The sequence below is a fragment of the Rhinopithecus bieti genome, unplaced genomic scaffold (assembly GCF_001698545.2).
Source record: "Rhinopithecus bieti isolate Rb0 unplaced genomic scaffold, ASM169854v2 scaffold_44774, whole genome shotgun sequence".
Taxonomy (NCBI): Eukaryota; Metazoa; Chordata; class Mammalia; order Primates; family Cercopithecidae; genus Rhinopithecus; species Rhinopithecus bieti.
The window spans coordinates 425,028-440,011 of NW_016819032.1; the positions used below are offsets into that span (position 1 = coordinate 425,028).

The following is a 14,984-nucleotide window of genomic DNA, read 5'->3' on the forward strand; positions in this document are numbered from 1 at the left end:
GCGGGCGGCGCGGACCTTGAGCGCGGAGCTTCGCGGCGGGACTCCGCCGGGCGCGGGTAGCGGTGCCGGGCGTGCTGCAGTTCGCTGCCCCTCTCCGCAGGGGCGCCGCCGCGCGCAGCGTGCGCCTCTCCCCACCTGCAGCGCCTCCTCCCGCCGCTGCCAGGCGGAGAGAACGCGCCTTCTTGCCCTTCCCCGGCCTCCTTGGGTCCTGCGGTCCCCAGGCCCCCAGCTCCCGTCCCCTCTCCCTCCTCCACCTCTTCCCCCTCGGCCTCCGCGCCTCCCCTCCCCCGACTCTCTGACCCCCAATTCATTCCGTCCGTTCCCTCCCATTTCCTCCTTTCTGCTTGGGCCCTCTCCCCAGAGCCTCCCCGCGCGGACCCTGCTGCAGTCTCGGGGTTCTTAGCACATTTATGGAAGTTTAGGGCCTGGACAGTGGCCCCGAATCCGGCGTGAGAGCGCAGCCTGGGCTGCTGGCCGGGAAGAGGAAGATGTCTGTGCTCAGGCGGATGATGCGGGTTTCCAATCGCTCCCTCCTCGCCTTCATCTTCTTCTTCTCCCTCTCTTCGTCCTGTCTGTACTTCATCTATGTGGCCCCGGGCATCGGTAAGCACCGAGACACACCCTCGCTTCCCCAGGCTGTTAAGGATGTTACTTCTGGGATTTGGAAGCTGTTTAAACAGGGGCCCGCAGGAAAGCGTTTTGTTTTAAATATTGTTTCAGAAGTGTCAAACTGCTGCAGGGCATGGCTTTGGTATGTGAGTTTTGTTAATTCATGCATTTTGTTGATGCGTATTTGTTAATAAAGTAAAAGATTGCATTAAATAGACATAGCAAAATTAGTGTGATGGCCCGGGATGCCCTAGTCGCTTTCTTGAGTGTTCATGACAGCTTTATCCATTTAATGTTAAGTCTTTAAGCCTAAACTCAGTGCTTAATCATAGTTTTATTCAAACACTCTCGGGTATAAGAACTGGTTGTAAAAATATGGAGGAGCCAACAGCAGGGAATGTGATTGAGTCCAACGATGTGTGTATTCTAGGGTCCTAGGTCGCTTTTTTAGAAAGGGGTCAGTGGACATTTGTGCCATACTTGGGGAATTTTAAGGCGATGAGTTGTCTGTAAAAACCATGCTCCTTTATTTTAGTCTGCTTGGGTCTGATTTTCAAGGGTAGGTTGCCTTTGCTACCTGTTAGGATGACTTCTGAGAAAATAGTGATTAAAATAACCATTATCCAAGGGAACTTGTAGTTTAAAATGTTAACCTGTTTATCATTTTTTGGCCTTTGGTGCAAAATACACTTTTGTAAAACTACTTGAATTAACTGTATTACATATCCTAATTCCTTGTCCCCTTTTGTTAAAAGGAGCCAATGCGGCGTTAATTCTAGTGAATGAAAATAGGAACTTCACATGCATATTAAAATAAGTCATATTTCCAAAATAAGTCATATTTCCATATTTCTGAGTTTTTCCTGGCTATTATGTATTTAATGTTCAATTACTTAGTAGCAGTGACCATCTCCTCTCATTTCTCCTTACACACTGTGGTCGTTTGAGCCAGCGAGTTATCTAAAAATAAAATGCCCCTTACAGAGTGAAAACACCTGCAGAATTTTGAGATGGAATGATCAGGGTATTGTCTTGAGTGTAGTAGATTATTGTAATGAATTGCAGCCGGGAAGGAAGATGGAAATCTCACCCAGACTGCTTCATTTCTTAAAATTACTATGAGACTTTTCCTTTAATACATTTTTGGATTCAGTGAGATGTATAAAACTCAGATGATGATGTTTGAGAAGAAATGGATTGTGAAACGATGTATCCCAAAAGATAAGTTTTAGGGTAAAGTTTGAAGAATATTTTAACATTGCAGTTTTCCTTTAGGCCAGAAAAAGAAAACCTCACAAAAACCTACCCCTTGAAGCCTATAGTACAAATGACAGTGGTAGCTTAGTGGCTTTGATATTATCTAGATATTCAACAAGGGCTTGCTTTATTTTTTGCCCTTTTGGAGTCTTATAAATTAACTCTTCATTCTATAGCAATTTTTACTTTCTCATGTAACTCTTCAAAAGTTCGGACATCTTTGGGGTATGTTATTTTACTAGGGATTTAACTTTGAAAGATTTTGGAGAAAAAGTTTTTTTCACACTTATATAACAATTTTCCCACTTTCTTAGTATTATGAGTAACATGTTAAAGTTACATTACTCAAAAAGCTAACCAAAGGAAATCAGAATTCTAGTCATCCCTTTTTTTTAAAGTTAGTGCACCAGCATATTATTTGTAGGTTCTTAATTCAATTTGTGTGAAATACTAATAAATTTTTCTTATTTGAATGTTTAATGTTTGCCATAGAACAGTCACTGATATAATGTAAAATTTTGGCAAATGTCTTGTAGGCAATTAGATTGACATGGCTTAATCTACTCTGTTTTGTAGGTCTTATAAATGATAATAAGTTATTAAAACCAGTTAGAAGAGTGTAAACCAAAAACTTATAAAATGCTGTGGACTTGTCAAGCTGAATCTGTTTCCAAAACCCTGAACCATTTAGCTAAAAAAAAAGCCTCCTTTTTAATCTTTTGTATCTTTAAGTATTGGGAAGCAGTTTTCCAAAATTCAAATTTTTGCTTGAAAGTTTGAATTTTATCATTGATAACAAATACTGTCAGTTTTTCTTGAAGTGTCCAGCTCACTTTGCTCATTTTCGAGAAAATGTAGGTCAGATACACAAGTTTAACCATAGTTTTCAGTTGTTCTTTCAAGGAAAATGATGTTCCATGAAAATGTGGCTTGTTGAATTCATACTGCATCAATCAATCAATTGCACAAGTGCTTCAGATTTCTTATTTATGAGACATATCCGGAAGTAATTAGGTTCTTATAACTAGTTTTTATTCGATGTATGTAGATTTTTCTTGAAATAACAACTTCAAGAAAACAATTCGTATTTTAGCCTGAATTACATCTTGGGGCAAAATGTGTTTATGACTAAAATATGTGTTGTATGAGTACTTTTTATGTGCCCTAAGTAAATGTTTCAAATCTCCTCTGTTAAGAAATTACTATTAATCCTACCATATCAACCCTTTGGTAGACTTTAATTCTATTTCCCTACTTCTTCTCTGTCCTGAGCCCTGTGTGTGTCGTGGGCCTTCTTCCCAGGTACATCTTCTGTCATTTTAGTTCCTCCTCTTTGCCATTGTGAGCAGATACATCACAGTTGTAGACAGCATAATCTGTTTAGTTTCCAGTGTTTTCAGATGCTCCTCAGCATTTCTGGACTATTTGGGTTGTCAACTACAGTGAGTTCCGTGGAACTCAAAGCTCATTATTTTCAAGGAAACATTTTTCTTGAAGTGTCTGATGCATACAGGAAACACAGGGATTGTCGTTGTCATTGTATTATAAACCTTACTACTCAGGGAAACTGGATGGCAGACATCTGCCCCATCACCACACCATAGGAAGTCAATGGACAAACTGCTCTAGTCCACCCAGTAGAGGCCAGAGCCATAAATTGTTTCTTATTCTGTGTCTACCTTTGTGCATGACTGCAAAGATGAGTGCAGTTTCTCTCCAAGGTTTTGACTTGGCTGGATTGAGAATAGAATTGCATTTAATAGGCAACCTTTATTAATATAACTTCCAATATAACATAGTCATTTTCTTGCTGTCGTATCAAAGATGAGCTGACGTGTAAGTTCATTCAACAATAGGAGTGGTGCACCCAAGAGAGGCTGGACATTGTTTGAGGTATGGAAGATAGATGACTAAGACTTAGTTTCTTCCCTGAAGTGCAATGGGATGAGCTCCATAAAACGGCTGTAGTAAATCCTTGGAAGGCATGTGGTGGGGAGTGAGGGCTGGTTAAGGATTTCCAGAGGAGAAAGTGGTTGAAATGGAATGGATATGATTTATCTGGACTGAGCAAAGGGATCCTAGTCAGAGGGAACAGCATGAGCCAAGCTTCTAGAAGATGGGAGTAGCTCTATCCAGCTACTGCTTAGGGCTTGGAGTGGCACATGGGCCAGGTTATGAAAGGTCTCTGGGGCTCCAGTGCCCAGCCCTGGTGTTCAGATGCATGAGGTCTTTAAAATTCCTGGCAGAGAGAGACTGGTCTTTGTTCATACAACTTCATCAAAGCTGTCTGTGATGACAGAAACATTGATAGTGCCTGTAATCAGTGGGGCAATATAATGGGAGGAGATTACATAACTTCCCTGGGAGTGGGGATTTCACTATCCATGTGACTCACCAGAAGCCCTGACCTTTCCTGGACACACTGATGGGATCTTTTGCTCTCTGGGTAGAGTGAAATCTGGTGGGGCCACTTTGGTCTGACTTCTCTGGACCCTTGGAGGAATTATCTGGCTGAGTGCTTTGTTATTTGGGCCTCCCTGGGGTGTGTGCCCTGCTGGGAATGGTGGAGGTGATGGCGACGGGTAGTCAACGTGTGGGGTGTATGTGCAAGCATGTGTGTTGTGGGGGAGCTACCGTAGGTCCTTTGCTCAGAGTCCCTCTGGCATTGTGGCTGGGGTTCTTCCTGGGCTGGCACAGAAGGTAGCTAGTTACCTTGCAGCTTTGTGATAGCCCTTCAGCCTCTTGGCCCTGGCAAGTGGGCCTGGCTGTGTTCTTTGGAGCTGTTATAGTCTGCTTTGTTTCAAAGGTCTTTCATTTTAATTCACCCAGTGCTCTGATCTGCATGACCCATTTCAGGAGTTCAGATTTGGGCCGTGGTACTGGGCATGTCTTTTCTCTGGGCCTCCCTTATTGGCCACATGTCCCATGCTTTTTTTGTCTTGAGAGTAGCAGGAAATGTCACAAGTTTTGAAAACGATGCAGTCCATTGGTTTAGAGTGACCTTTCTAGCATGAAGGATGGGTTACGGGGGAAATGGACAATAGAAGATTAGAACCATTGAGGTTGTAGTTCATCAGGGCAGAATTGAGTGGATGGGAATAGTGGGTTTGAAGAAACAGGAATAGCTTTAAGATGAGGCTTGGATTCTGGCTTAGACATTCAGGTAGCTATTAGTAGGGAGTATAGAAAGGCACGTCTTTGGGGGGCTATTTTGATTTTAGAGAAAATGAGTTGGGATCCCTGTGTGATATCCAGGAAGAATTAGTAGGTAGGCAGATGGAAGTAAGGGCTTGCAGCCCAGGAGAGAGATTTGGTTGTTTTCCTCATGTAGGTGAATGGTATTTATCTATTTATCCTCCAACACACCTGAGTAATAAAACTCACTTCTGCAACTGGAAGTGACTCACTGTGTTACTTCCCCTGAAACATGGAATCACAGGGGTTAAATTGAAATACGGAGGAAGACCAAGTATAGTTTCAGAGTGTCCGATGAGGTTTGCTACCCTCCTTCTCACTCCCTAGCTTTGTCACAAGAGTCAGTGGGTCCATTTCACACTCGAGATGTGCTGGCTTTCTTAGAGATTGTTTGCACAGTCAGATTGCCATTCCTGAGTAGCATATGTAACTCAGCTATATCTCTTCAGTGTAAACTAATCCAAATCTCATGGCCTTGTGGGAAATGAGGCAATATTGAACGAAAACTTGATTCATTGAAATCTGGCAATGCTAACTGCTATTTTCCACCTTAGCCTTTCTTTTACAAATACATTTGGTAGGTCTGTTAAACAATGTGGCAGAGTAAGGCAGTGATGTGTTTTTTTCTGCAGCAGTGCTTATCATTACTGCCTTTAATGTTTATTAGAGATAAAAATAGCCATGTCTGTGATTACTTTTAGAAGAGAAACTTCTAACCTAGGTTTGTAGTGTCTGTATGTAATAGGTATTCCAAATACTATTTGAATTTGCTTGGGAATAGAATGCATTTTCCTTTTGAGGCAGTGTGGTACACAGTAGTTAATTTGGTAACCCATCCTGTGGAAAGCCTGTTTCTCACAGGTTGTCCTGCAGGGCTTCTCAGGGCACTTGTCCTTCTGGGCCTCATCTCTGATGGTTCTAGCTGTGGCTTTTCCTCTCACCCTCAGAGCCCTTGCGTTTGCCCCTCTCTCCAAGGGCCCAAGGCCAGGGGAAACTTGGGCACAGAAGCATTGGTTTCTGGAGCCAGAGCTATGGGCAGAGCAGCCCCAGGAGTAAAATCCCAAAGATAGCCCACCGCCTTGTCCATATTTGGAGATCCACGTCTTCCCTGCCACACCCCTGACCCCTTGCCAGTAGGGCTAGCCTTGTTTGTGAAATGAGAGAAGGAAGGACAGGCTCTGGAAGATGGCCACTTGCCTAGAGTGTCACACATCATTGTTGGAAGAGCTGAAGTGTACACCTTAGGATTCCTGACTCATTCTACCGTGCCCTAGTTGAAGGAACTAATCATTTTTGCCCTGGAAAATGGAAGATTTTGGGGAAATACAAGCTCTTTCTTCTTCAGTTTGAAGGAATACTGTATAGACAAGTGATGAAATTTTTTGGATAGCCTAAGCAGTGAGGGTAATTACAATGAGGCAGAGTTGAGGCTTATTGAAAAGAGAGAGAAAAAAAGACCAACCTTCTAACTGACCTCCAATCAGTGAAATAAGTGGCCTTATAAGTGCTCCTTTCCTTACACATTATCAGGTGAGGGTAGATGACCGCCTCTTAAGGCTGTGATTACTCTGGAGAGGGTGCTTTGTTTGGGAGACTGTACAGACCTCTAGGATTCCCTTAAACACTGGTGCTCAGTGCTGTGTTTATACTGTGTGCTTAGACTCTGCAGCACCCTCGCTTACCCTGCAAAAGGGCAGACCTCCTCCACCTGTCTCCCACCCACATTGTCTTTTGTGACTCCTTTTCCCTTTCAAGCCTGCCTTTCATGTTTGTCTTAGGTAGAAATGTGGAGGTGGGAGGGGAGGCTGAGGTGAGACGTGTGGGAGGAGTGATTTTTCTAGAGCTTGGGTTTCCTGGGTCGCCCTTGGGAGTTCCTCAGGCCTATGTGTTTGCAACATTCTTTTTCTAGTCCATTTTCTTGGCCGCCTTGGACCAAGCGGGCTTTTGTCACAACTGCCTGAGTCTGCGATTTGCCAGCTTAAGCAGAGCAGGTTGTCTCCACCTCTTTGCCTTTCTCTTTTCTCCTTTCCCCCTTGTCCCTCTGAATCTGTTTCGTGTTTTCTTAATTCCTGGAGGACACGGTGATTTAATATTTAAAAGGCGTTTTCATTCAAATTCTGCCTTTTATCAGGATAATAACGAAGAGAATAATATACAGGTAATATAGTGATTCAAGTTGAAGATCGATTCAAGTGAAGATTCAGAGTAGGTTTTCTGAGGATACCCATAATGCCTTTAACATGCCTTTGGAAAATTAAGCATTTACTCCAGTTATAATGAGATGTTTTTACCTTATATCTTGGGCCCACTGGAGACTTCCAGGTAGCACCCCGATTCTGTTTTTCTTGAGCATGTACATCCTGTATTGGGCCAGTTTGATTTGCTATGTTTCATGGTCAGACTGCCTGTGGACATAACTGTTTTTAGTCTTAGCAGAATTTAGCTGAGTTTGGTTTAAGATACAGCAATACCCCTCCTCAGTTGAAATAGGAGAGTTAGCGTAAAGGATGTTTATGTCAGTAATTATATTTTTGGCTATATAGCACAGCAAAATGTTTAGGAAAATATACTTGGTAATTTCAAATCTTAATTTTAATTTTTTTTCCTCCAGAAATGTAGTATGACTTTTGCTTGCATCTTTGTTTTATGTTTGATTACTTGAATTAGTGAAAGTCTTTGGCTTCACCAAATTGTTGTGTTATATATTCATTGAGGATGAAACAGATACTCCTATGTCCAAATGAATTGTGGTATATTCAAAAGCTTTGTAAAAGAAGATACATTTAAGGCCGGGTGCAGTGGCTCAAGCCTGTAATCCCAGCACTTTGGGAGGCCGAGACGAGCGGATCATGAGGTCAGGAGATCGAGACCATCCTGGCTAACAAGATGAAACCCCGTCTCTACTAAAAAATAAAAAAAACTAGCCGGGTGAGGTGGCGGGCGCCTGTAGTTCCAGCTACTCGGGAGGCTGAGGCAGGAGAATGGCGTAAACCTGGGAGGCGGAACTTGCAGTGAGCTGAGATCCGGCCACTGCACTCCAGCTTGGGCCACAGAGTGAGACTCTGTCTCAAAAAAAAAAAAAAGATACATTTAATATAAGTTAAACTGATTTGGAAGGAAGGGTCTACTGTTTTACTTGTTACAAATGTTATGTTTAGAGAATTACTACAAGAAATAGTTTTCAAATATGAATGTGCTTAAGGCTTATTTAAGGTGATATGCTTTAATAAGCTTATTTCCCAGGTCTTGAAGATTCTGATTCTGATTCATTTTTAACACATACCCAGATGATTCTGCACACTGGAAATGATATTTCTGAAAAATACCCCAAATGGTGGAGAAAAAATTGTGCTACCTACTTTTCTAAATTGATTACTTACATCATTTGATATTCTTTTTTTTGTCGTCTTTGGAGACGAGTCTCGCTCTGTTGCCCCAGGCTGGAGTGCAGTGGCTTGATCTCTGCTCACTGCAAGCTCCGCCTCCCGGGTTCATGCCATTCTCCTGCCTCAGCCTCCTGAGTAGCTGGGACTTCAGGCGCCCACCACCACTCCCGGCTAAGTTTTGTATTTTAGTAGAGACGGGGTTTCACCGTGTTAGCCAGGATGGTCTCGATCTCCTGACCTCGTGATCTGCCCACCTCTGCCTCCCAGAGTGCTGGGATTACAGGCGTGAGCCACTGCACCTGGCCGATTTGGTATTTCATAGAACTAATCTTACCTGTTGAAAACCTAATTAACTTGTTTATAACATCGTGTTTTACTGGCAATAGAGATGGCTATCATGGTGAAGAATCTTTTCCTTCAGAAGAGGAATGGACAGATACATTATTTATGCCTGCCAGGATCATGTGTTCCTTTATGAATCTGCAGTGACTAGGTGATTGGGTCCTGGGTTATCCTAAATTTGTTTAGTGTTTTTAATTATTAGAAAGAGACATCGTAATTCACTTAAGAGCAATAAAACTTATTAAACTATATAGCATTATAGGTTGTTCAGTGGAAGTAATTTCAAAACGTTTCCTAGCATTTGGCTAGAAAAGTCATTTTTATAATATCTTTACAGTAGTATATTTAGCTATATGAAGTTTGTTACTATAACATGATATCTTGATTGAATACTATGGCCTGTTTTTATATATTTGAGGCAAATGTTAATATGATTTTACTGAAATCTTGTTACGTATATTGCCTTCCTGATAATTAAGTTAATTGCTCAGAAATTATGACTTCTAATTATAGTGCAATTTTCAGTTTGACTCATAGGAAGAGAAATTGGACATTATTTTCATTTGAATCAAGAGACCAAAGGTAGAGAATTAAAAGATGCCTTGTTTACTGATTTGAAAATATGCTTTGAAAGTCTTTGAAATTCATTTCCTACCCAGTTCCCTTCCCTGATTCTTGTTTTAGGCTCATTTTCCTTTCATGAATACTAAGTTGGAATTCTGAAAGGTATTTTAATTGTGAAAATACAAGTAAATTGGAGATGATTATAAAACATATTCAAATAGTTCACATTTTACTTCATTTTGATAGACTTCTTATATATTCTACACTTACATATTCTGACATCACTAATTTTCAACAATTTTATAATGTTTCCTGGGCCTGCTTATTTATGGCTTGGTCTTTTAGTCTGTAATGTCATTAAGTGAGTTTCCTGATTAGATTTTTAAGATTTGTTTAATTGCCTGCGTTCTTCCTTCCCTGATTTCCTCATTTCCTCCTGATTCCACTTTCCGCAGTGTGGTTCATAACTCTTAGGGTTCCTGTCATGCTTTAAAAAAGCTATATAGTTATTTTAAGTGAATTATACAGTGTGTTAGCAAATGACAGGGCTGATAGTTATCTTTTGTTAGATAGTGTTTTCATATCACTAGGTTCAGAGTCTACTTTTTGAATTATCAACTAGGGTTAAAGTAGGCTGAACTAATGATCTGGTTGTTGCAAAAGTCCTTCTGATGTTTTAGACAGTTTGTGCCTTTGCAGGATCTTGGTTCTTTACAGAGGAAGCCAAATGGCCCCTTAACTTTTGGCATTGCTTGGTAAACGGTAGGCACTCAATAAACATGTGGATAAACATGTTTCCATCCTGAACATTTTTAGTAAGATCTTTGGAAAAGTCAGTTTTTATTAAAAATGTTTAACCGCCGGGCGCGGTGGCTCAAGCCTGTAATCCCAGCACTTTGGGGGAGGCCCGAGACGGGCGGTCACGAGGTCAGGAGATCGAGACCATCCTGAGCTAACATGGTGAAACCCCCCGTCTCTACTAAAAAAAAGTACAAAAATCTAGCCGGGCGAGGTGGCGGGCGCCTGTTAGTCCCAGCACTCCGGAGGCTGGGCGAGAATGGCGTAAACCCGGGAGGCTGAGCTTGCAGTGAGCTGAGATCCGGCCACTTGCACCTCCAGGCCCGGGCCGGACAGAAGGCCAGACTCCGTCTTCAAAAAAAAAAAAAAAATAAAATAAAATATAAAAATAAAATAAAATAAAATGTTTAACCTTGATCAGTATTCCAACACAAAGAATCTCCAGAAATAACAACTGCAGAGTGGAAGTTGTAAAGACACCTGTTACAAAGATTTCTTGTCAGTTTTTATGTTTGCATCTGCAAAATCTACAAAGCTTGAGTTGTTAGCTAAGATCTGAAATAGATCTCCTGTATGTGATCATTGTATTTGTTGTTTGATAAAGTGGGGCTCTGAACACAGAATTCTTGCAGACTTTGTCAGCTCATAACTTGAAAAGTAGAGGTAAGGATATTATATGTTAGTAATAATTTGCACTGCAGATTTCCTTGAGTCCATACCTGGTTTTAAATTATTGTCACCATGGTCAGACAAATAGTACTTTGACATAAAAGAATTTTTTTTTTTTTTAAAAAAGCCTGGCACATCCTTGATGTGTGTTATTTTTTTCTTTTTAATCCAAGTAGTACCTACCATCCTTAGTCCTAGCTGTAGTATGAATAATATTTCATGTATAGTCTGGCCTAACCTTGGGGTTTACACCATGGTTATTGAAGATAACATATTTTTCCTTTACCCACATGGATGAGTAATTCTTGGGGATTTATTGAATAAGAGGCTAGATGTGGAAAGAAGAAAATTTTTCAGCATCAGAAACAGATATTTAGAAGATTATCGTAAATTGTTAGAAATTCTTAGAAAGAGATACCTGATTCACATATCTGTAGTTAATATTGAGTGGTGCATTCAGATTTTTACTTTTGTCTATGTTATCTCCTGTGTTCTGTAGATAATACGGGAAATCATTTTCTCTTCTGTAACTTTTAAGGATCCCTTCTGGCTTTCTCCTCCTCTTTGTATTAAAGGAAATCTGGTTAATCTCTCATATGTTCACTTCCCTTGTAACTTTTTACAATGAAGATTTCTTTTTCCTTATCTCTCCCTCTCCTCTGTGGCCTTGAACCAAGGTTTCTTCCAAGTCCCTTTCCCTCAGAGTCACTCAGGCTTGTGCTTGAATCCTGAGTTGTTAATTCTACCTGTGTTAACTTTCTTTTGAGTTTGTTTTCTCATCTTCTAATGGACAAAGTTGTACCTGTCGTGGGGTGGTGTGTTATTTTCCTAGGGCCACCGTAACACATTACCACATGTCGGCTTGAAACACCACGTTTATTTTCTCAGAATGATGGAGGCCAGAAGTCTGAAATTAAGGTCTTAGCAAGACAGTCCCTCTGGAGGCTCTGGAGAAAATCCTCCTTGCGATTTCCAGCTTCAGGTGCCTGGTGGCCACATCACTGCCTCTGTCTTCACATTGCCTGTGTGTGTGTGTGTGTGTGTGTGTGTGTGTGTGTGTGTGTGAAATCTCTCTCTACCTTTCTCTTAGAAGAGTGCTTGCCATTAGATTTAGGGTCCACCGGGGTAATCCAGGATGATCTCCTTGTCTCAAAATCCTTAGCTTAATTACATCTGGAAAGACCTCTTTCCAAGTGTCACATTCACAGGTCCTGGGAATTAGGGTGTGGGCATATCTTTTTGGGGATTTCCATTCAACAAACTCCAGGTGGTTGTAAGAATGAAAGGAAATATAATTGTGTATGTGTACTTAGGTATATTTATATGTGGACTTCAATTCAGTGCCTGACCAAACTCAGCACTTAGTAAATTCATCTACTGCTCTTCAGAAACCTGTGCCCGTCAAGCTTCTATATCCCTGGAAGATTTCAGCAGTCAGTGCTCAGTTCTGAATGTTCCCTTCCACTTTGTCCCCCACCTCCGTCCTCGTTGGTGAGCACCAGGATGTCTAGCTCTTGTCTTCTGCCCTCACTCCGCCTGGCCATGCCCTGGGTGTCAGCATGGCTGTGGCTTGCTCTCCTTTGCACCTCTCCAGACTGCAGCCTTCTTAACCTTCCGCTTCTAGAGGTTTCTCACCTTTTTTAACAGGTATGTCTCATCCTCACAATGACTTCTTGTCCTCTCACTCTCCTTTGCTTTTTTTTTAAAACTCTCTATCCCACTTGGCCCTTCCTAACTTCCGTTACTACCCATCTCCACTCAAGGCAGATTGTCATTCCCGGGGTGTGCCCTGCTGCTGTGCACCTCAGAGCCTCTGCTTAAACTTTCCCACCAACAGAATGGTTTTCTCTCCTTCCTCTTGCTTCCTTTAGTGCCTGAAATTATTCACCCTCTCTTCTAGCTTTTTCCACTCAGGCTGCAGACATGCTCAGGGCCCTCCTCTTGCAGAAAACCTTCCCTTGACCTTGCTAATCACTTGTTTGCCTTTTCTGAAACGTGCTTTCACTTTGTCAGTATGCACTGAAATCTTTACTATTTTCCTTTTGTTTCCACTGCTTCCTGAAGCTGCTGTCTTGAAGGCTTACAGTGATCTCCTATAGGCTTTTCACAGAGGCTAAATGTTATGATGGTCAAGGGCTAACTTGCTGGAGCCAGACTGCTGGGATTTGAATTCTGGCTCCACCACTTCCTAACAACTGTGTGACCTGTGGCAGGTCATTCAACTCCAAGCTTCAATTTCTTTATCTGTAAAATGGAAATAATAATAGTACTTGCCCTCTAGAGTTGCTTGTGAGGATTAAATAGGTTAGTGTATGTAAAGTATGCTTGACAAAGAGAGTATGCTGAATTTTTTTAAGCTGTTGTTTTTAAGTCCTCCTTACATCTGTAGCATTTGACATGGTTGACCTCACCCTCTTCTTTAGTCCATTAGCTTTTTCACTGTGTTCAAGCTGAGATTAATTCACTTTGGGATCTTTTATCTTTGTGCTGCCTATTTGTGGTCTGTCTTCACCTTTTTATCTCCCTTTTGGATAATTTTTCTTCTGGGAATTTATCACGATAGTTCCAGCTTTTACATTTATTGAATGTCTCTCCAAATGGTATTTCTAGCCCTCTTTTAGCTTCAGTCCTACATTTATAACTGCATCCCAGATTGCCTAACAAACATCATCATCTCCCTCTCAAAATCATTTATTCACTTGACTTTTGTTAAGAGACCTGGGAATTGTGGCAGCATGTCATAGCAGCTAGGAACAGAGATATCAGGATCACAGGGATGCTGCATTGGTGTCCTGCAAAGCCTAGGAAACAGTTCTGGATCCCTGCAGGCAGGCATGTTCTTTTTGTCTTGAATCCTTGCAGCACTGTTAGTGAGCAAAACTGGATGTGGAAAGGGGCTGGGAGGCAGTTTTATAGCAGATGTGTCCCTTAATTTCCTTAAGTGAAGAATTAGACAAGTTCATAAATCTCTTGCCTTGCAAACTCGGGATAGAATGCCTGGCCTAGAAGCTTTCATAAACTGTCGAAAATAGGTTTTACTATTTTTATTTTTTAAATTTTTTGAGATGTTGTTATCCCCTGGGAAGCAGAACTGATAAATAAGTTAGATTTATATCTCACAATGCAGAGCCAAATAGAAAATGAATGAAATTAGAGAACAAACAGCATGGTTTTAATTAAGCAGTGGTAGGTTTCCCTGTTTGTTTTCCGAGATAAGGGTTCTTATAAATTGGAATAGAAATTTTAGACAAGGATTTTCTCTACCTAAAGACTTGTCAATATGACCTTACATTTTATTTTTTGCAATCTATCCATCCGACAAAGGGCTAATATCCAGAATCTACGAAGAACTTGAATTTACAGGAAAAAAACATCCCCATCAAAAAATGGGCAAAGGATATGAACAGACACTTCTCAAAAGAAGGTATTTATGCAGGCAACAGACATATGAAAAAATGCTCATCATCACTGGTCATTAGAGAAATGCAAATCAAAATCACAATGAGATACCGTCTCACACTAGTTACAATGGTGATCATTAAAAAGTCAGGAAACAACAGAGGCTGGAGAGGTTGTGGAAAAATAGGAACGCTTTTACACTGTTGGTGGGACAGTAAATTAGTTCAACCATTGTGGAAGACAATGTGGTGACTCCTTGAGGATCTAGAACTGGAAATACCATGTGATCCAGCAATCCCATTATTGGGCATATACCCAAAGAATTATAAATAATACTGTGATGAAGACACATGCACATATATGTTTATTGTGACACTGTTCACAATAGCGAAGACTTGGAACCAACCCAAATGTCTATCAGTGATAGACTAGATAAAGAAAATGTGGCGCATATACACCATGGAACTATGCAGTCGTAAAAAAGGATGAGTTCATGTCCTTTGCAGGGACATGGATGAAGCTGGAAACCATCATTCTCAGCAGAAAACTATCACAAGATCAGAAAACCAAACACTGCATGTTCTCACTCTTAAGTGGGAGTTGAACAAGGAGAACACATGGACACAGGGACGGGAACATCACACACTGGGGCCTCTCGGGGGTGTAGGGGCTAGGGGAGGGATAACATTAGGAGAAATACCTAATGTAGGTGACGGGTTTGATGGGTGCAGCAAACCACCATGGCATGTGTAAACCTATGTAACA

The 14,984-nt window shown here is 41.3% G+C and overlaps 1 protein-coding gene across 2 annotated transcripts in view; it reads left to right on the forward strand.

Moving 5' to 3' along the window:
- The first annotated feature begins 6 nt into the window (after positions 1-6).
- B4GALT6 (beta-1,4-galactosyltransferase 6) overlaps positions 7-14,984 on the forward strand; it is a 65,797-nt gene continuing 50,819 nt past the window's right edge. The window contains exon 1 of one of the 2 annotated variants that reach the window (XM_017858047.1): positions 7-603. In XM_017858047.1, the coding sequence (XP_017713536.1) occupies positions 489-603 (115 nt within the window). In that variant the 5' untranslated portion in view covers positions 7-488. The remainder of the gene's footprint in view (positions 604-14,984) is intronic. The other variant, XM_017858046.1, reaches the window with a different exon arrangement.